The sequence below is a fragment of the Mastigoproctus giganteus genome, chromosome 6, assembly GCF_048544385.1.
Source record: "Mastigoproctus giganteus isolate SK-2022 chromosome 6, ASM4854438v1, whole genome shotgun sequence".
In the NCBI taxonomy this organism is placed as follows: domain Eukaryota; kingdom Metazoa; phylum Arthropoda; class Arachnida; order Uropygi; family Thelyphonidae; genus Mastigoproctus; species Mastigoproctus giganteus.
The window spans coordinates 10,955,060-10,978,997 of NC_143580.1; the positions used below are offsets into that span (position 1 = coordinate 10,955,060).

Genomic DNA, 23,938 nt, shown 5'->3' on the forward strand with positions numbered 1-23,938 from the left:
TAATATCTCCCATCTGAAGCATGGCTATTTCATGGTATTCCAAGTGAAATAACAAGCTAACTAATATATAATTTGCTGTGGACTGCATCCATCTCATTGTGGAGATGGATCCAATTCACAGAAAAATCTTTACACACAGCTATGTGCAAAATTGAGACTAATGCTCTAATCTGTACAACAATATTATACAGCTCTCATAGCATGAGGTCTTTGCCCTAAATTTGTTTGATTTGCATAAGACTAAAATATGCATGATTTTGGAAACCTTCCAAAAAAATTTGAAAAGCTGGTGGGCACGATATTGTATAAAGAAAGGCATTTAAAAATTAGTTAATATTTCTATACATAGTTCAAAGTCATTTCTAACTTTTTTTAAATAATTCATAATACTTTGTTTTAACAAAACTTCTTTACCTACCATTAGAATCAAATAAATGGACTGAAGATGGTGACTTTCTAAAAGTGGCATAGGATATAGAGTACTTAATGAATCATTTGAAGATTTAAGGAAATGTTCCGTTACTCCAGGATGGTTTATATCATGGGCAATGGTGGCTATCATTAGAACTTTGATCTAACAAAAAGAAAATTATATTTCATCTTTATTGTATAAATAAAAAACAAAATTAACTGTGGAAACATATACACTATCCTCTATGTATCAGGACAGGACAGTGGGAGAGACGTATCAGACATTCCTAACCTTTTTAATAGATGACATTTAAAATTAATGTATTAGAATTTTTCAATGTAAATGAAAATTACATCTACAATTATAAAGGGAATTTAAATGGCACTTGAAAAAAATGTTTATATGTCTATAAATATGTATTATATTTCATGTTGGAAACAGAGGCTGTACTTCTTGCTGTTTTCCTTTGATTTCGGTGGCTGGCCCTAGAAGAAGAAGGCACTGAAATCATAGGACACATAGCATTAAATACTTCCAATTACTTATTATCATCATTTTTCTATTCTTTGTTCTCAGTAATTACAATTTAAATTCTGTAAGCACTTTAACACTATCTACCTACCTTTATACCCTCCACTTAAATACACAGACACACTTCTATTGATAATTGGTCACATTCCACTCAAGCACCACATGTCAGACACTACTATAAGTATGCTCATAGGCTTTCGAGAGGAAAGTATACAAATGTGAATGCAAAAAAACTACAATTAAAGGAGTTAACAGACATCCAGTATGGAATGATAATAGATCACCATATAAGCAATCAGTCTGTATGTGACATTTCAATGGTACTTGAAAATCCCCAGATTGATGATTGGTGATGTGACCTGCAATTGAAAGCAGACTGGTATTGAAACCATCACAAACTGAAAAACCCCTGAAGATAACAGAATGTGACAGGAAAGCCCTACAAAGAATTGTCCATTCAGAATGTAGATTGATGTTGTTGTAGCACACACAGATCCTCAGTGAGGTCATTAGGACACATGTCAGTATCAGTACAGTGTGCAGGATGTTACTAAGAAGGGCTTGGGTTATGCAAATTGAACATTTGTAAACTAGTCATCTGTGTGGTAAACTAACTGAAATGTTTTAGGCTTTAAATGAGTTAAAGTAAACTGAATGCTGATAAGCATTCTTGTCCTTCCCCAGATAATGCACATAAGAGGACATAAATTTAAACTGAAAAAATATGCTTGTAGATCACTAAAAAGTCTTTGAATGTCATAGATTATCTTCCAAAAGCTGTTTTTTTGAAACAAAATTTGATGGAAATTCTCTGCTCAGTAAAATCAATAATTTTAGAATGTGATGAAATTTCTACAGCAGCATGTTTGAGCTGTAAATGGAGGGAGTAATATTCTTGATCTGATTATCAGCAGTGATTATGATGCATTAAGAATCTGCAGATAAAAGAACCAGTAGGTCGTAGTGATCGCAGTGTACTGATGTGGGATTTACTAAAAGATGTAACTACCATCTGTAAAGGGATGGGTTTTTGCTTTAATAAAGGTGACCACAGTGGTCTCAGACAGTTTTCAAATTCTATACAGCAGCACCAATTGATGATGTTACTATAAGCCAATTCTAAATGGGAAGCACCCAAGGAATTAACCATGAAAGCTACTAAGCTTTTCATGCCAACTAAGAAATACTGTTCAAGGTTTAAGCCTAAATGGATGTCAGATTAAGTAAAGGGACTCGTGACAGAGAAGAAAAATGTAAGGGATGATACAAATTATTGGGCGACACAGAAGCCTAGGGTAGATATAAGTTAGTCTGTAATGAAGTCAAAAAGGAGAGTAGGCAAGTGAAGGTAGATTATGAGAAATCTTTGGAAAACGATGCAAAGAAAAACAGCAGAGACTTCTTTACATATGTAAACACTAAAAGGAAGGGGATGAATCAAGTTGGTCACTTTATATTGATGGTTTGACTGTTGATGGTCCTGCTCAAGTTGCTGACAAAGTGAATGAGTATTTTACATCTACATTCACACAGGAGGAATTCTTTATGGAAATGGAGGCCGGAGGTTTATCAAACTCTAACAGGGAGATAAATGATTTTGTAAGTGAAAGAAAAGTAGAAGAGGACCAACTTGATTTATTTCCTTCCTTTGAATGGGAAGCTATGAAGTTAAACATAAGAAAGGCACCTGTGATGGATTGGATTTATCCAATTACATTAAGGGAAGCAGCGAATAAAATGAGAAAACTCTCAGCATTAGTAGAGACATATGAATGATGCAAGAAAGCAAGTTATGTAGCATCAGCCAAAAAAAAAAAAAAAAAAAAACTACACCTTCCCATTTCCCCCATTATGAGAGCATCCTTGGATTCAGAGGAGGTCTCTGCAACTGGCGATATGCAAATGTATTCCCAATTCAAAAAGGAAGATCAAAGGGTGCATGAATAATTAAAGACCTGCTGCTTTAACTTCTGTTTGAGGAAAAAATAATGGAGTCACTGGTTAAAGAAATAATGCAGGATCATCTAGAAAAGACTGAAGTTATACTTCAGATACAGCAGGGGTTTGCTAAGGGGAAATCCATATGATACTCTCCAGAAATCTTGTTTGACCAATTTTATTGGATACTACAGTTCCTTTGTGGTCACTGGATGTAAAAAATAATTTTGATATCATATACTTGGATTTCAGGAAAGCTTTTGACGCTGCTGTTGTACATAAAAGACTGCTATACTAACTGGAGCAGTGTGGCATTATGAGCAAGCTACTGCTATGGATAAAGGTATGGTTGAGTGAAAGAAGACAGAGAATGGTTATTAATGGACACTGCTCTTTGTGGCCTAATGTTATTAATAGAGTCTCCCAGAGTTCGAAATTTGGCCCATTATTGTTTTCTATATTTATCAACAATATTGATGAGGCATATCAGGCTTAATGTCCAAGTCTGCAGATGATCCACAGGTTGTCAGACTGGTTAATGACAGTAATGATGGTATGCTACTGCAACAGATTCTAGAAATGTTAGGCAGATGGGCTGAGAAATGGTAACTGAAGTTTAACATTGACAAATGCAAAGTATTGCATATGGGTTTTAATAACCTCAGAATAACATAAGAATCACATGGTATTACACTCAGGGTAGTGGAAAATGAAAAAACCTGGGTGTAATTGTGCAGTTAGATATGAAGTTCTCTGAGCAATGCAGAGAGGCTGCCAGGACAGTTAATGTGGTTTTGTCAATGATATACTGGATTTTTGCTAGCAGGGATAAGGAGGTGATTATCCTCTTGTATAAGGCAATGGTCAGGCCAGATATTGAGTACTACTTACAGGTCTGGAGGTCTCATTTTGGGAAGGATTTAGAGCTGCAGAAATGAGTTCAGAGAAGGACAATGAGATTGGTGAAAGGGACAAAGGGGTGCTCTTACCAGAAAGGCTTAAGTTCTGCAAATTGTAGTGTCTGGAGAATAGGCACCTGCAAGGTGATCTGATTGTGGTATTTAAGGCTTTGAATGGATTGAGCAAGCTCAATGTTTGTTTGTTTGTCATTTGGTTTTTAGGAGCATTAGCAACTAAGGCCATATTGCTCTGGGGATATGCGGTGGTCATTCCCTGACCTTTCTGCATCCTCCGTATTTGGTGGTCACGGACTCGAACCCCAGTCTTATCAAGAAGCGTGTGCTATACACTGCTGCACCTGCCTACGGAGGTGCTCAATGTTTATGGGATTCTTCCTCTTGCTCAGACTACACACATGAGGGGGGAGGCATAAATTCGAAATTAAGAAGGACAGTATTGCAGAATTGATGTGCAGAAATTTGTGTTTAGCCAGCAGGTGGTTGATTGCTAGAACAGACTTCCATCTGTTTGTTGAAGTTGATAGCTTAAATAAATTCAAGGAAGGACTAGAGAAACTATTGGAGGAAACAGATAGATGAAATGAGAAGTTCTTTTTTTTTTTTTTTTGGATGATGCTGTAAGCTTTCTTTCTTGCATAATGTGCCACTACTGATACTACTGCTAAAATGCATAAAACATCGTCTATTTAATGCACAGCAATTCAGACTGAGACTGACTGCAGATAAATGGATGACCTCAAAACCTTACAATAAGTATTTAAAGCTTTAAAGTATTTAATATATATTTAATAAGTACTTAAATATTTAATTTAATAAATAGTTTAAAGTATTTAATTTAATAAGTATTTTTAAGTTTTTAAAGCTGAAGAAGAGAGTCTGAATATCTTTAAGATCTTGAAGGTTAAAGCAATTCTGAGGAGAGTACAGAGTATTTGCTTGACAATATTTCTGAATACAAACACCATTATTTTTACCTGCTCATCCATTTAGAGGAGAGAAGCTTGTTCACAGAAGGTGAGTATCTCTATGCTTTCATTTGTTGCTCCAAACATTCTACAGGACATTCAACTGCAGTAAGATAGGGTTCTGTAATAGCCCATATAGGATCCACAATACTGTCCTCAAATTGTGTCATAAATGAATGAGTTAAGTGACAGAATATTTTCATACTGCTACAGGGTAGGCCCTGTAGATATGCCTCAAGTTATATGATTAAAGCATTCCTGGAAATTGTGTAAGTAAAAAGCTGAATCATGGAAATCATTTTCCACAGGAAATAATGTGATAATGCTGGGTTACATTCTGGATCAGATGATAAGACTTCCCCCCACCAAGGATGTACTTCTTTGAGTAGTGACAGTATGAACCAGAGCTATAATGCTCAATATGTTCTACGTTAATATCAATATTTATAAAAGAATAAGAGAAGTTTACCTCAATATGATACATAGAACACTTCCATATGATACTCTCCAGAAATTAAAACAAAAACAATTAAAAAATTGAAAATCTTATATTACAGTAAGAAATAATTAACAATAATTAAAAATTAAATGAACACAATTAAAAATCAATTTAATGCAATTAAAAATTAAGTCAAAAAATTAATTTAATGAAAAAAAAATTGCAAAACAATTTTCCTTCCTCCTGATTTTTAATTATTGTTAATTATTTCTTACTGTAATGTAAGATTTTCGATTTTTTAATTGTTTTCGTTTTAATTTCTGGAGAGTCATACAGAAGTTATTCTTTTACAAATTCTTTGAGCTATGAATAACACAGGCAAATTTTCCAGTACAGCAGAACAAACTAATAATATGCAAGCTGTTCATCAGTTTGTGCACACTTTGCATTATGTCATTGGCAGAGTTTGCTATTTTAAATGCAATTTTATAGTCAGTTGATGTTTACCTTTGCAATTTTCATTGACATATTTTTTATTATATCTCTATCGAGGGGAGGCAGGAAAGAAATTGAAAAACTACAGTAATTTGTCTCAGACAAGTCTTGATTTTTTTTATATAAAAATTTACTCTCTAAATGAAAATATCATTCTCCTTAACTAAGCAATATTTTTATTGCATCCCCATTTCTTCACTCTGAATTTGATCATGTTCACAAATCCCTTCTCCCCTTGCAATAGCTTGTTCCCCTCTGATAGGTAAAAATGATTGCTTTCTATTGTGAAATTAGTTTTGCCATACATCTTGGGGGTGGGGGAGAGAACATGATCACACCTACATGATGAAATTTAAAATAAAAGAACATATAATATATTTAATATATAATAATATTCTTGTTTATACTCCGGCATGATCACCCGCTCAGTGGAGTTTACAATAAATCAATCAATACAAATGTTAATCGTATTTAGCAGTCACGGGTTTGAAGACTGGTCCATTCAAAGAGTGTGTGCTATTGCACTCGCACTCATGACCACTCAGCAATGTCATGTCTATACTAAAAACTGTAACGTAAATTACTCTCAATGTAAAGTTTGAATTAACTTGTTTCAAACCGTGAATACAGAGATTTTTTATACCAATAGTGAGTGAAAAAAATATACCTGCAGATTTAGTGTTTTGCCAATATATGGAACATCGTATCAAAGTGTTCTGTTGGTCACGGGTGAAAAACACTGTGCTAATACATCATAAATATTCATACAGAGAGAGAGAGAGAGAGAGAGAGAGAGAGAGAGAGAGAGAGAGAGAGAGAGAGAAAGAAAGAGAGAAAGAAAGAGAGAGAGAGAGAGAGAGAGAGAGAGAGAGAGAGAGAGAGAGAGATAATATCCTTTACCTCAAGGGGAGAAAATAGATTTAGGTTTTCTCTCAGAATGCAATACATGGCATGACTGACATAAAAACCATGCCTAAAGTTATGATAAGAAACTTGAGAATAGTTTTTCTTCACAGCTGTTAAAAAATAGCAAAGTGTCCTTTGGTGGAATCTATATAAATATATAGTAAAACAAAAATTATTATGAACAAATAGCAGACCAAACAAATATGGAATGTTATTTGAAAAAGAAAATGGCAAAATATAATAAATTCATTAATATCATACATTTGTTTATTTAATTTTTCAAACTAATGTTGATTAATTTGTATCTGCTAATAAATCAATTAAATCTATTAATTGTGGTACCCAAACTATTTTAGTAAGTTTTTTTTTTAAATATGGGGACTACAAATAATAGTACAAAAATATTGCCTATGAGAAATTACAATTCCATAGTTTGTGAATTTATGTATTAGATATTTTATACAAATTTCAAGTATAGTTACTGATGATATAGACTGCTGGAATAACTTCCAATCAGATATGGTTGAGCATTTTTGTAAATGTTTTCAAATTCTCTCCTACTAGAACTTATTTTCTCTCTTTCTCTTCCTCTTTACCAATCTTTTTCATCATCCTCTACACCCTAAATATTCTCTGGAGCCGGGATTCATGACTAGATCTCATTCAGTAAGGTTGATCCCGTAAACAAAATCCTTCTCTTAGGTTCTTCCATAATTCCTTGAGGCTCCTCCCATCTTTTTTTTTTTTTTCTGCCCTATTTCCTGCTCCTTTATTCTTCATGACTTGGCTTTTATTATTTTTCAAGCTTTATGTTCCCTTGGATTGGTTCAGCAATGTGTGTCATAGGTTAGTTTCATTTTTATTTTGAAATTTTCCTTTAATTTCTTCTGTTTATTCAGTTATCAATTAACTTGTTTAAGTCTTTTGATTCACTTTTATGGGTTTTTTTCCTGTGCTGCTTCATGCCTTATTTCACTTTTGTTTCGATCAAAATTTCCAATCATCTTTATTTTAAATTGGTCAGTCATTTGTTTGTATTCTACTCAACCTTTCAATTTTGACACATTATTATTATTATGTTTCAAAAAACCTTCTTTCCTTCTTAGCATTTCGGTTTCCAAATTTTTTGTTTTAGTTTGGCTTAATTCTTTTTTTTTTTTTTTTTTCATTGTTTCTTCCTGTCTTTTTACTGAAAATTATGTTAAAATAATAATTTCATGCATGATTAACGAACCCTCTGAGGTTGGGAATTGGATACATATAAATTATTATAGCTACCTACAAGAACTTATATGTGATAATTTTATAATTTTAATAGTAATTTCTTGTTTTTTAACACTTTCACTGCTGGCATTTCTGACAATCTTTTTAACCTGGGGTTGAAAAAGGTGGGATTAAGTTCAATCTGGATTGGAGAGGGCAGCGATATTTTTTGGATTTCTTTTCACTATGAATGAATTAGCCAGCCTCTGCAGAAGGTTGCTTCACAAAAATATCCGGTTTTTCTTCTCTAAAATTCTAATTCTAAAATTAGGGTAGATTAAAATCCCAATGCCGTATATTTGCATTAGGAAGCAGTGAACACCAAGTCCAGCCTAAAAATTTATTTATAATTTTGTGCTTTCTGACACTAGCATTAGGAGAGGGCATATGATGCAAGAAACGCAAGCTTATACAGCATCAGCCAAAAAAAAAAAAAAAAAAAAACCCAACCCATTTCATCCATCCATTTGCTTCAAATGTTTCTCTAGTTCTGCCTTGAATTTATTGTTTGTTCCAGCAATCAACCACACACACACACACACACACCAGCTAAAGGCAAACTTCCACATAGCTATCCTACAACCGTCTTTCCTCAATTTGAATTTATGTCCTCTCAGGCAATTAATCTGGGCAAGAGGCAGAATCCCATAGCATTGAGCTTGCTCAAATCATTCAAGGACTTATACACCTCAATCAGATCATCTCGCAGGTGACTAGTCACCAGACACGGTAATTTGCAAATGTTAAGCCTTTCTTTGTAAGAGCAACCCTTTTTTTCATTTACTAATTTTGGTGTCCTTCTCAGTACTCATTCCAGCAGCCCTACATCAATTCTAAAATGAGGCCTCCAGACCTGTATACACTACTGAAGGTGTGAACTAATTATTGCCTTATACAAGGGGATAATCACCTTCTTATCCCTGCTAGAAAAATTCCTGTATATCATTGACAAAAAATCATCAGCTACTCTTGCAGACTGTCTGCACAGCTCAGAAAACTTCATATCCAACTGCACAATTAGGGGTCCTTTTCATTCTCTACAACTTTGGATGTAGTACCACACAGTTGATATGTTACTCTGCGGTTACTGCTACTCATATGCAGTACCTTACATTTGTCAATGTTAAACTTCAGTTGCCACTTTTCAACGTTTCTAGATCCTCTTGCAGTAGCGTACTGTCATCAGTGTCATTAACAACCCTGCCAACCTTCATATCATCTGCAAACTTAGACATTAAGCCTGATATACCTTCATCAATATCATTAATAAATACAGAAAATAAAAAGGGCCTAACACTGAACCATGGGGTACTCCACTAATAACATTAGTCCACAAAGAGCAGTGTCCACTGATTACAACTCTCTGTCTTCTCCCACTCAACCATTCCTTTATCCATAGCAGCATTTTGCTGTTAATGCCATACTGCTCCAATTTGTACAGTGGTCTTCCATGTGCAATAGTATCAAAAGCTTTCCTAAGATCCAAGTATATGATATCAAAAGTATTTTTTGCATTCAGTTCCTTTGTGATCACATCATAACATCCAATCAAATTGGTCAGACAAGACTACCCCTTAAAAAACCCCATGCTATGTCCGAACTATAACTGAAGTGTTCTCTAGATGGTTCTGCAATGCTTCTTTAACCAGTGCCTTTGTTAATTTCCCTGGAACCAAAGTTAAATTAATAGGTCTGTAATTACTTGTGTCATCCTCTGATCCTCCTTTGTGATTGGGGTCACATTTGCAAATCTCCAGTCCATGGGTACCTTCACTGAGTACAAGGAAGCTTTCATAATAATGACTAATGGTTTGCTTACTTCCTTTGTCATTTTCTTTAATATAACTGGATAGATCCCATCCACCTCAGGTGCCTTTTTTATGTTTATCTTCAACAATTTCTCCTCCACTTTGCTCTCAGTTATTAAAAAATCATTTAACTTACCTCTAGGTATTCCTCTCCCTGAATAATTGTCGATCAATTCGGCCCTGGAGAATTGTGCAAGGCTCAAGGGATAGAATTTTTCTCAGCCTGGTCTGTGCTTGTTAACAGGAGAGACTGCTTCTACAGGGATAGGATACACATAAATAGAAAGGGTGCAAGAATTTTTGCTGATGCTATCGAGGCAGAGTTAGATGGGTCGGAAAACTGCTAGCTTGGGGGGGGGGATACACGGACTAGTAGATTAACAGTAGCCGCTGGCAGAGGTAAAAGTGATTCTTGCACTACTTCTATTGAAATGCAACGGAGCTGTAGCCTGGAAAGCAAGGCAATGGGGATTTCCAGCACTGCTGGGAGTCATAGTGGAACTAGCAAATACATGGGTTGTGTCAGGGTAACTAAGAGTAGAAACAAGTGCATGTATACTTGCATGTACACCAATGCAAAGTATAGTTAATAAATTCGATGAGCTTGAAGTGCTAGTCAAGACATCAAAGGCAGATATTGTTCGGATATCAGAGACATGGTGTCACACAGACATAAGCATTGCAGAACTGGAATTTGGGGAGTACAATATGTACAGATGTTTGTTTGTTATTTAGTTTTTAGGAGCATTAGCAACTAAGGCCATATTGCTCCAGGATATGTGGTGGTCATTCCCTGACCTTTCTGCATCCTCTGTATTTGGTGGTGATGGCTCGAACCTCGGTCTAATCAAGAAGCGTGTGCTGCTCCTTCCCACCTGGCTAGGAGGCGCTTTAAGTGTACAGAAAGGACAGACAGGACAGAAAGGGAGGAGGGGTTATGCTGTTAGTTAAGAAACACATAAAATCTAAGGAAGTGCATCCAATTGATGTTGGTGGACAATGCAATGTTGAGTCTGTTTGGTGTGACATAAGCACTGGGAAAGGAAATATGAGAGTAGGTGTGTGTTATAGGCCAAATGAATCTGATGAGTGTAATGAGCAATTGTGCAGAGAAACAGAGTGAGCCAGTAAATCAGAGTGTCTTATAATAGGGGATTTTAATTTTCCAGAGATTAACTGGAATTTGTGGGCTGGTCACTCACACACTAGCAAGGCTTTTGTGGATTTATTGGATGATTGTTTTCTACAGCAGCATGTTCAGGAGGTAACTAGAGGAAGTAATATCTTGATCTGATTATCAGTAGTGATTTTTCATGCATCAAGAATCTGCAGATAAAGGAACATCTGCAGATAAAAGGTGGCAGTGATCGCAGTGTGCTGAAGTGGGATTTATTCAAAGAGGTAACTACCATCAAGGGTAAAGCTCAGGGTTTTTGCTTTCATAAAGGTGACTACGGTGGTCTGAGACAGTATTTAAATTCTATATGGTGGGACCAACTGATGATATTACCAACAGCAAATTCAAAATGGGAAGCATTCGAAGAATTAATCTTGGAAGATACTAAGCTTTTCATACCAACAAAGAAATATTGTTCAAGATTTAGGCCTAAATGGATGTCAGATGAACTAATTAGACATGTGACAGAGAAGAAAAATGCATGGAATACGTATAAATTAACATATGACACAGAAGCCTATGATATATATAAGCTGGTCTGTAACCAAGTTACAAAGGGGGTTAGGCAGACGAAGGCAGATTATGAGAAATCTTTAGCAAAGGAAAACAGCAAAGAGTTCTTTACTTATGTAAACTCTAGAAGGAAGGGGATGAATCAGATTGGTCCACTTGATATCGATGGTTCAAATGTTGATAATCCTGCTCAGGTAGCTAACAAATTAATTGAATATTTTTCATCTACATTCATACATGAGGAGTTATTCAGGGAGGGGAATGCCAGAGGTGTACTCAACTCTGGCAGTAAGCTAGATAATGTTGTAATAACTGAGAGTAAAGTGGAGGAGAAATTGATGAAGATAAACATAAGAAAGGCACCTGGGATGGATGGAATCTATTCAGTTATATTAAAGGAGGCAGCAAAGGAAGTAAGCAAATCCTTAGCCGTAATCACGAGAGCTTCCCTGGACTCAAGGGAGGTACCTACTGACTGAAGATGTGCAAATGTGACCCCAATCCACAAAGGAGGATCAAAGGGAGACACAGGTAATTATAGACCTGTTAGTTTAACTTCTGTTTCAGGGAAATTAATGGAGGCACTGGTTAAAGAAGCATTGCAGGATCATCTAGACAAGACTTCAGTTAAGCTCAGACACAGCATGGATTTGTTAAGGGAAAGTCTTGTCTGACAAATCTGATTGGATATTATGATGTGGTTACAAAAGAACTGGATGCAAAGAATAACTCTGATATCATATATTTGGATCTTAGAAAGGACTTTGATACTGTTGTACATGGAAGACTGCTCCACAAATTGGAACAGTGTGACATTGGAGGCAAATTGCTGCTATGGATAAAGGGATGGTTGAGTGGGAGAAGACAGGGAGTGGTAATCAATGGACACTGCTCTTCGTGGACTAATGTCATTAGTGGTGTCCCTCAGAGTTCAGTGTTGGGTCCATTATTGTTTTCTTTATTTATAAATGATATTGATGATGGTATATCAGGCTTAATGTCCAAGTTTGCAGATGATACGAAGGTTGGCAGGGTTGTTAATGACACTAATGACAGTACAGTGTTGCAACAGGATCTAGAAAAGTTGAGTAGATGGGCTGAGAGGTGGCAAATGAAGTTTAACATTGACAAATGTAAAGTACTACATATGGAAAGCAGTAATCCCAGAGTAACGTATCAACTCTGTGGTACCACACTGACAGTGGTAGAGAATGAAAGGGACCTGGGGGTAATTGTGCAGGCAGATAAGAAGTTTTCTGAGCAATGCAGACGGTCTGCAAGAATAGCTCATGGTGTCTTATCAATGATATATATAGGAATTTTTCTAGCAGGGATAAGGAGGTGATTATCCCCTTGTATAAGGCAATGGTCAAGCCACACTTTGAGTACTGTATACAGGTCTAGAGGCCTCATTTTAAGAAGGATGTAGAGCTGTTGGAACAAGTACAGAGAAGGGCAACAAAATTAGTGAATGGAACAAAGGGTTGCTCTTACGAAGAAAGATTTAAGTTTTGCAAATTACAGTGTCTGGAAACTAGGCACTTGCGAGGTGATCTGATTGAGGTGTATAAAGCCTTGAATGGTTTGAGCATGCTCAATGCTGATGGGATTCTTCCTCTTGCTCAGAATAATCACCTGAGAGGGCATAAATTCAAACTGAGGAAAGACGGTTGTAGGATAGCTATGTGGAAGTTTGCCTTTAGCTGGTGGGTGGTTGATTGCTGGAACAAACTTCCATCTGTTGTTGTAGAAGTTGATAGCTTAAATATATTCAAGGCAGAACTTGACAAACATTTGGAGTGTGGGGATGGGCGAAATAAACAATTTTTTTTTTTTTCTTTTGGCTGATGCTATATAAGCATGCTTTCTTGTTTGTTTGTTTGTTTGTTTATTTGTTATTTGGTTTTTAGGGGCATTAGCAACTAAGGCCATATTGCTCCGGGATATGCGGTGGTCATTCCCTGACCTTTCTGCATCCTCCGTATTTGGTGGTGATGGGCTCGAACCCCGGTCTAATCAAGAAGCGTGTGCTTCGCACTGCTGCTCCTTCCCACCTGGCTATGGAGGTGCCTATGCTTTCTTGCATCAAGTGCCCTTGCTAATGCTAATAACTCCTCATGTGTAAATGTAGATGCAAAATACTCATTCAGTTTGTTAGCTACCTGAGCAAGATCTCCAAGTGTCATTGAACCATCGATAACAAGTGGACCAATCTGATTCATCCCCTTCCTTCTAGAGTTTACATAAGTAAAGAACTCTTTGCTGTTTTTCTTTGCATCCTTTGCCAAAGATTTCTCATAATATTCCTTTGTCTGCCTAACCTCCTTTGTGACTTTATTACAGACCAGCTTATATCTTCCATAGGCTTCTGTGTCACCTGTTAATTTATCTTCCCATGCATTTTTCTTCTCTGCCACATGTCTCATTAGTTCATCTGACATCCATTTAGGCTAAACCTTGAACAATATTTCTTGGTTGGTATGAAAAGCCTAGTAGCTTCCAATATTATTTCTTTGACTACTTCCCATTTAGAATTTGCTGTTGGTAACATCTTCAGTCGATCCCACTGTGTAGACTTTAAAACGTGTCTCAGACCTCTGTAGTCACCTTCACAAAAACAAAAACCATTCCCTACCCTTCACCCCTGATAGTAGTTACCTCTTTGAGTAAATCCCACATCAGCACACAGTGATCACCACCACCTAGTGGGTCCTTTATCGGCAGATTCTTAATGCATGAAGAATCACTACTGATAATCAAATCAAGAATATTACTCCCTCTGGTTGCCTCCTGAACATACTGCTGTAGAAAACAATCATCCAATAAATCCAAAAAAGCCTTGCTAATGTGTGAATGACCAACCCACATGTTCCAGTCAATATCTCAAAAATTAAAATTCCCCATTACAAGACAATCTGATTTACTGGCCCACTCTACTTCTCTGTACAGCTGTTCATCATACTCATCAGAGTCATTAGGCCTATAGCACATGCCTACTGTTTCAACATTATGTATTAATGATGTGGTTGGTTTCAAAACATGTTAATCTAACAGCAAATGGGTTATAATCTTCATCAATATCCCACCTCCTATTCCCTTTCGTCTTCAAGGCTTTCTCTTAGGAGGATGTCTTTCTTCTTGAACAGTTTCACTACAGATCTGTAACTGCTCAATTATTTTTTTTCTTTTCTCTCTGTATATGCTATCATAGGATTAGCCATCAAATGATCTTCAGATTGACAAGCAGCAATGCCAATATTGTTAATTTAATGATGTCAGTATAATCTCCAGGGTGATATTTGTCTCCCCCAACCACTATGATAAAAGTCTCGACTTTGTTCACCAGAGAGAAAGCTATTTAATTAATAACCTTACTCACAAAATAAACCTATTTATTAATGCACGATGTTCAATTTCTGATGCCTCTCAATTGTACAGATATTATGATGTTCTGAACTAACATCTTTAATCCAACTGCTTTCTTCCAGGTTTGAACACATTTAAGAAACTGGCCACCATCCATGGTTCAATTATGCTTTCAGTAATAAACTTTTATTTTTCTTCAATTATTTCTTTTACTGCTAATCTTCTGAAACAATATTCTTTCACGAGTAGTTATTAAAAATGTATTGTAGCACAAATTTCAGTGCTACAATACATTAAGCTTTCATCCTTAGTTTTGATTTAATCAACTAAGATATACTCCTGGTTGACAAATTCATTCTTTGGCCATTACATCTGCTTTCAAAATTGATTTCGCTGAATTTTGCTATTCACTATTTTAACAGCTTGTGGAGTCTGGATAGTACATGGATCATCGAGTTTTTTGCAGCCTTCTAGTTCCTGTAATGGCATCAAATTTGCCACTAACCAACAGACAGACAGAGGATCATTTTGAATCGACTCTGATAAATAAATCAAGTGATGACTTTATTTATTTATAAAGTTAAATAACAGTTAAACAGTTAAAAACTTTTAAAAATATCTCCAAGTGTCATTCATATCAACTTTAAGCAGAGCAATGATGATATGGTTCTGTTTGTTGTCCTGGTCACTGTTTACTATTCAACTATCTATCTATATGCATTAATAAATTAAAATATAATCAAGATAAATGAATTTAATCATTCATGCCATTATAAGAAAGGGAGTGAAATTATAAAAAATATGTTCCTTACGTATTTCTATCAAGAAGTTCATTTACCATATGAATATAGAAACTTAACATGGATTCCGATTCACAATCTGTATAACGAAACAAATAACTGAAAAAAAAACAAAAAAACCATATAATAAACTTTATTGCATAATATACACTATATAACCAAAAGTATTGAAACACCCTTCCCTATGAATATTATGTATTGTGATAGAAGTCCGCGACACACACATTTAATCAGGTAGATACCCAAGATTAATACCAATGTAAATTTTCAGTAGCTACCTGGGCAGAACCAGATGTTATAAGCCAGTATGTGTTGTAGATTAGAACAAAAAGATTTTCAATGTGAGATGATGGCTGGATGCAAAATCAGTAACCTTTCTGTGTGTGCAACTTCAATTAACTTGATCCTCTCAAAATTCAAGGTGGATACTATTTAAATAATGCAGGTGATAACCTCAATGAAAGCAAGTTTCATTGGATGACCTCATAAACTCACAGAATGTGTTTGATAAATCAGAAAGAGAGTATGTTTATGCCTCATGCATATTGTCTGTGGAAAACATCATGGAGCAGATCCAAGAGACCACAGCAACATCCATTAGTAAGTCGACCATCTGTAGAGAGCTGCACAACCTTGAGGTTCAATGGTAGGCAGCTGTACATAAGGCAAATATCATGGTCACCAATATGAATCAGCATTTGAACTGGTGTCATTCCCAATATACATAGACTCTAGATGAGTAGCAGAAGGTGCTATGGGATGACAAATCTCACTACAAATGTTTCATTCCAATGAACTGGGTGGGGAGATTGCCTAGAGAGTGTTTCATCTCGATTATGAAGTATGGTGGAAGTGGTCTGATGATATGGAGCAGCGTAGGAGCGTTAGTTGGTTTGGACTTTGTTGAGTGATAGTGGTGGTGATGGTGCCTGAAATCATTCTTTGGCCATTACACCCACACTGTGGCAGCATTATGGAAATAGACCCTGTCAGTAACAGCACAGAATGCTCCTTGTCACACAGCAAGGGTCACAGAGCACTAGTTTGTGGGTGATGCCATTAAAAAAGATTACCTGTTTGTCCCACAGGTGTTCAGTAGTGTTGTGTTGCAATTCAAAATGTTCCAAAGTGGAATAATATACAGAGTTCTTTTTTAGATTTTTTTTTTAAAGGAGTAAAAATCAATGATAGTAGGTTATTTGACCAATTTATGAATTTTAAAGAATTTGTTTCTGAGAAAAATAAAGACGATAATTGGGAAAATTTATTAGCATAGAAAGTGAGCTGAATATTTTAATCAATGCAAGAGTTCCAAGGAATGTTCTGAGCTTTTAAAAATTGCTCAATATACATTTTCGATTTTTTTCGACAATGGGAATAGAGCAGGTATTTTCATTAATTAGCAATCAATGGAGCAAAATTAGAAATAAAATGGAAACAAATACTGTGAATAGTATTTTTTTGGTTACTTATAATTTGAAAATGGATTGTAATACATTTTATTATTACTTACTTTGTAATCCAAACTTACTGAAAATGATTGGCAGTAATGATAAAAATTGATTGTAATTTTTTAGTAATAAATATAATTTTTAAAATGTCCTCGTCACATCCTTGTTTTTAAAACTTAAAATATCCTAGTTTTTAACTATTTTGTCCTAGCATTTGAATTCTAGAACTGGTAACCCTAGTTAAACAGAGGTTCGATTGAGTAATTAAAAAATTCTAAAAATGGTTATAAAGTTTTATATAGCAAATACCTAAAGAATAGACAGCAAAAAATGCAAATTTAGTTAAATAACTATAAACTTATTTGAATAGTAGGTAAATATGTGAAAAATTTACTGAATATTACAAATTTTGAAATGTACTTCATCCAAATGTCACACATTATGGTTAATAAAGGTGCCCATACTTATTACTGTTCCAAAAAAAGCACTGACTGCACCTATCGTCGCTGTCATATTTTTGTATAATTGTAGATGAAAACCTAACAGTACAATTAATAAGAAAAGATATTTTGTATTTGAGGTAGACAGAGAGTAGAAATTTAATATTGTATGTTAAATGTAAAGCATATTTTATTAATGGAGTGGTGGCTCTGGCAAGTGCTTCACTTGTGCACCCCTAGCGCCAGCCCTGACTTTCGGTAACATAAAGGGTAACTTCCTGTTTGATTTTACCGCAAGGGACTTTTCAGAATAAAACACCTATTGTTACTGTCTTCATGCCGCTTGACATTATTTCCAGATGGAATACTGACAAGTACTCTCCATCCATTTGAAACAGAAAACATTCCCCACTATCGACACTATAACTTTCCGTGCAATAAAGGATTACTACTGTTCGATGCGCAGCCATAGTAGAGTCAGCAGGTACACTTTACCCTCCAGATACTGAAATCTGGTATTATGGCGCATTTTCAGAAAAGTAATACTGCGATATACATTGTTCGATTTAAGTATTTATTCAATGTTTTTAAAAATATTAACTTTTATATCTATAATTCATTGTTTATGTATTATTTTTGCAGTTAATTTTGTTTCACGTTTATTTTTGTAATTGTATAGGCACTGTTTATATTTTAGACAACGTATAAAAGGTATATGTAACAAATAAAAAAACGCACTAAGTACATTAAAAAAATAATCATTTATAAAATAGCTTGTTGTCATTATTTACATGTTTTTTATAATGTTTTTGTAATACAGACATTCATGCATTTCTTAATTAAAATCAAAAATAACAGTAAATTAGCATTAGGCAATTGTAGCGTTTTTTTGTGAAGTCTGACAAAAAATTTGGTTACTCCACTGCTACTGTTTGATTTTACTAATGTAGTAGTAGTAGTAGTAGTAGTGGCACATGATGCAAGAAAGCAATGTAGGAGCTTATGCAGCATCAGCCAAAAAAAAAAAAAATCACACCATTCCCTCCAAATGCCTGTCCAGTTCCTCCTTAAATTTATTTAACCTATGAACTTCTACAACGACAGATGGAAGTTTGTTCCAGCAATTAACCACCCGCTGGCTAAAGGCAAATTTCCGCACATCTATTCTACATCTGTCCTTTCTTAATTTGAACTTATGTCCCCGTAGGTTGGTAATCTGAACAAGTGGAAGGATCCCATCAGAATTCAGCGTGCTCAACCCATTCAAGGCCTTATAGACCTCAATCAGATCACCGCGCAGGTGCCTAGTCTCCAGCCACTGCAATTTGCAGAACTTAAGCCTCTCTTGGTAAGAGAATCCCTTCATTCCCCTCACCAATCGTGTTGCTCTTCTCTGTACATGCTCAAGCAAATCTACATCCTTCCTAAAATGAGGCCTCCAGACCTGTACGCAGTACTCAAGGCGTGGCCTGACCATTGCCTTATACAGAGGGACAATCACCTCCTTTTCCCTGCTAGCAAAATTCCTATATATCATTGACAAAACCCCATGACCCGCCCTAGCAGCCTGTCTGCACTGCTCAGAAAACTTCATATCTGACTGCACAATTACTCCCAGGTCTTTTTCATTTTCTACCACCTTAAGTGTAGTACCACACAGTTGGTACGTTTCTCTGGGGTTACTTCTACCCATATGCAGTACTTTGCATTTGTCAAGGTTGAATTTCAGTTGCCACTTCTTAGCCCATCTGCCCAAATTATCTAGATCCTGTTGCAGTAGCACACTGCCATTACTGTCATTAACAACCCTGCCAACATTTGTGTCATCTGCAAACTTCGACATTAAGCCTGATATACCTTCATCAATATCATTGATAAATACACAAAACAACAGTGGACCCAACACCGAACCCTGTGGGACTCCACTAATAACATTAGTCCACGAAGAGCAGCACCCATTGATTACCACCCTCTGTCTTCTCCCACTTAACCATCCTTTTATCCACTGTAGCAACTTACCCTTAATACCATTCTGCTCCAATTTGTACAGTAGTCTTCCATGCGCAACAGTGTCAAAAGCTTTCCTGAAATCCAAGTATATGATATCAAAATTATTTTTTGCATCCAGTTCCTTTGTGACCACATCATAATAACCAATCAAATTTGTCAGACAAGACTTTCCCTTAACAAACCCATGCTGTGTTTGAATTATTGCTGCAGTCTTGTCTAGATGATCCTGCAATGCATCTTTAACCAGCGACTCCATTATTTTACCCGGAACAGAAGTTAAACTAACTGGTCTGTAATTACTCGTGTCACCCTTCGATCCACCTTTGTGAATTGGGGACACATTTGCACATCTCCAGTCCGTGGGAACCTCCCCTGAGTCCAAGGATGCTCTCATAATTATGGCTAAGGGTTTGCTTAGTTGCTTTGCCGCCTCCTTTAAAATAACTGGATAGATCCCATCCACCCCAGGTGCCTTTCTTATGTTTAACTTCAACAATTTCTCCTCCACTTTGCTCTCAGTTATTACAAAATCATTAAGCACACTACTACAATTTGATAACCTTCTTCCATTTTCAAATTGTAATAATTCCTCACGTGTGAATGTAGATGCAAAATACTCATTCAGTTTGTTTGCTATCTGAGCAGGATCATCAACAGTCGAACCATCGATGTCAAGTGGACCAATCATATTCATCCCCTTCCTTTTAGAGTTTATATAAGTAAAGAAATCCTTGCTGTTTTTCTTAGCATCTTTTGCCAAGGATTTCTCGTACTCTGCCTTCGCCTGCCGAACCTCCTTTGTGACCTGATTACAGACTAGCTTATATCTGCCACAGGCTTCTGCATCACCTGATAATTTATATGCATCCCATGCATTTTTCTTCTCTGTCACGAGTCTCATTAGTTCATTTGATAACCATTTAGGTCTAAACCTTGAACGATATTTCTTAATCGGTATATAAAGTCTAGTAGCTTCCACGATTAATTCTTTGAATGCTTCCACACTTAGAATTTACTGTTTGTAACATCGTCAGTTGATCCCACTGTACAGAATTTAAAAACTGTCTGAGACCACTGTACTCCCCTTTACGGAAGCAAAAACCCTTTCCTTTACCCCTGACGGTAGTTACCTCTTTGAGTAAATCCCACTTCAGCACACTGTGATCACTGCCACCTAGTGGTTCCTTTATCTGCAAATTCTTAATACACGAATGATCACTGCTGATAACCAGATCAAGAGTGTTACTTTCTCTGGTTGCCTCTCGAACATGCTGCTGCAGAAAACAATCATCCAATAACTCCACAAAAGTCTGACTAGTGTGTGAGTGACCAACCCACAAGTTCCAGTCAATATCTGGGAAGTTAAAATCCCCCATTATAAGACATTCTGATTTACTGGCCCACTCTATTTCTCTGTACAATTGTTCATTGTACTCATTCAAGTCATTAGGCCTATAACACACTCCTACTCTTATTTTTCCTTTCGCAGTGCTTATCTCACACCAAACTGACTCAACAGAGCACTGTTCATCTATATTAACTGGGTGCACTTCCTTTGATTTTATGTTTTTCTTAATTAACAGCATAACACCCCCTCCCTTTCTGTCCTGTCTATCCTTTCGTATACACATTGTACTCCCCAAATTCCAGTTCTGCATTCCTTATATCTTTGTGACACCACGTCTCTGCTATCCCAACAATATCCGCCTTTGATGTCTTGACCAACACTTCAAATTCATCAAATTTATTTACTATACTTCTAGCATTGGAATACATGCAAGCATACATGCTCCTATGCCTATTCCTTGTTACCCTAACACATCCCATATACCCAACTATTCCATGATGACTGCCATCCGTCCCTGAAACCCCCAACACCCCTCGCTCCAGGTCGCTTCTTATTCTAATAGAAGTTGTGCAAGAATCACCTTCACCTCTGCCTGCGGTTACTGTTAAACTATTAGTCTTTGTATCCCCCCAAACTAGCAGTTTTCCGACCCACCTAACACTGCCTCGATAGCATCAGCAAATATTCTTGCACCCTTTCTATTTAAGTGTATCCCATCCCTGTAGAAGCAATCTCTCCTGTTAACAAGTACAGTCCAGGCTGAAAAAAATTCTACCCCTTGAGCCTTGCACAATCTTTCCAGGGCCGAATTGATCGACAAGGCTCTCATCATATACTCCCTCCTATCGTGTCTGGGCAGAATTGCAGACACTTTCAAATTCAATCCTATTTCACGGCTTTTTTTCAACAGTGACCTGTACTTGTTGAGTAATTCCGCCGGTCTCCTACTCTTAATATCATTAGTGCCAACGTGTACAACTATATCACCTTTTGTGCCCTTGAAAGATGATATCCGCTCTACAACGTCATCAACCTTTGCCCCTGGCAGACATACCCTGGTCCTGTTCCACCTATCCTTTTTACAAAATATATTCCCCGTCTCCCTGACAATAGAGTCACCAACAATAACTAGTTCCTTTGGGACCAGCGCATTCTGCTTTGGAGATTGCCGCTGTGTTGCCTGATGCCCAGGAGTGAGCTCTGGCGTTGAGTTGGGCAGCTGAGAGCCTGATGGGCCCCCTCAATTTAGATCTTTCGAGGGCATCCACCCTGTCCTTCAAACTCTCATATAGGCCCATAACAACGCTGAGTTGTCGCCTGATTTCCTTACACTCCTTACATCGCGCACACACAAAGACATCCCCCATGGCAATATCATGTTCCGTTCCAGAGAGTTCGGCAAACATTTCACAAGTTGCACATTTTTTTAGGCTGTGATGCGTTGGAGAATTGCCCCCCTCAGTTCTCCCCCGATTCACAGCACTCCTGCCACTTTGTGCCCGTTGCTTTGCTGCTCTAGTCTGGGGCATGGTAGTTTAAATTAACAAAATCAATAAATTAAATATCAATAGTATTTGAATAGAAACTATTAAATAGAAACAGTGAAGCGTATTACTATATAATTATGCATTAGAGCTACCTAGCTACCTCAATTAAAAAATTTGAATTCCCTACCACTATATCCAAAAACAATGGCTACAAAATGGAACGAAATAACGGTTTTACTTATCGTAAGTAAAATCCACAAAAACTCTTTATCTAAATTAAAAATAAAAAATAACCAGCGTAACTATAACTATATGACTACGTATTAAGTACAATATAAATGTATATCACTTATGTATATCAATTCCTTTGATACCTGTCTTCAAAGTTTATAACGGAACTATCAATTTGAAATATTTTCTGTAAATTTTGTTAGAAAAAAAAAATATACGTCCAGAAAACACACTGTACTGATATTGTTCCCTAAAAACAATTACATGCAATTCTCAGTTTACAAACATTTGATTTACAAACATTCACTATAACGAACATCACAATTCAGTCAAATTTTCTTAAAGTCGCCAATAGATAAAGTTCCTTATAAAACGAAATGCCAAATGTATAGTGAACATAATTGTAAGATTTAAATAAATAAACTTTTAAAAAATTTATTTATTACAATAATTATCAGAAAATTATTATATGATAATTATACTGAACTGTTCTTTGTTAATAAAACTACAGGTAAACCTCTATATATGCGGTTAATCTGTGCAATGAGTGTACCGTATATCTCGAAGTTAAAAACCAGTGGGAAAAATTCTAATTCATCCATGATATTTTGGAACATTCATTAGAAAACTTAATTTAGGTCTTTAAAATATGTTTTAACTGGGTACATAGATAGAAATATAAAGAATAATGAAAAGCGAGTAAGTAAAAAACGTTTTTATTAAAAAAATGAGCTACAAAATGAGTGAAAAATGGATATGCTACTTTCTAGAAAAATATTTTTCAAGCTTCATTTGAATAGTTGTAGTCTTCTTTTTCTCTTCATAAAGTTTACAATAGCAGCTAATTCCATTTTCTAGGGTTTGGCAAATTAGCATGCTTCTTTCCACATTCAGATCTAAATCCATAATTTGTTGTTTAACAGTTTCCAAATTTCGAAACATCTGCTTGAGTTCCTTTAATGAAATTTCCTTAGAGACACACTCCTCTCCTTGTCACAATTTCTTCTTTCTGGTCATAGGCACACTGTTGTTCTAATTCTATAAGATCGATGTCAGCGAGTGGCTGTGAATGCGAATCCAGACATTTTCTGACATTAGGGGAATCAACGCCTTCAAAGCCAAGATCCTTTCCAATGATTCTAATTTCTTCAATAACAGCGGCAACTTGATTTTCGAAGCCACAAAAGTAATTTGTGCAGTAAGGCAGAAGATATTTCCACACAGCCCTCATTGTGCTAGCCGTAACTTCTTGCCATGACTCATAAATATTTTCAATAGCTTGCCTAATGTTAAAATTCTTCCAAAATTCAGTCAATGAAATTGCACCTTCCCCCACTGTAGCTTGCACTGCTTGCACAAAAGTTCTTCATAGATAATAGGCCTTGAAAGTTGAAATTATGCACTGGCCCATTGGCTGCAGCAAAGACATAGTGTTCGG

The 23,938-nt window shown here is 36.2% G+C and overlaps 1 protein-coding gene across 1 annotated transcript in view; it reads right to left on the bottom strand.

The window, feature by feature from the left end:
• Positions 1-23,442, bottom strand: part of LOC150083911 (putative 3',5'-cyclic phosphodiesterase pde-5) — a 74,913-nt gene extending 51,471 nt beyond the window's left edge. The window contains exons 1-4 of the mRNA XM_090375602.1: positions 23,264-23,442; positions 15,546-15,632; positions 6,601-6,751; positions 419-574 (exon numbers count right to left, since the gene is read on the bottom strand). Coding sequence (XP_090231728.1) covers positions 419-574; positions 6,601-6,751; positions 15,546-15,632; positions 23,264-23,442 — 573 coding nt within the window. The remainder of the gene's footprint in view (positions 1-418; positions 575-6,600; positions 6,752-15,545; positions 15,633-23,263) is intronic.
• Between the last annotated feature and the right edge of the window lie 496 nt (positions 23,443-23,938).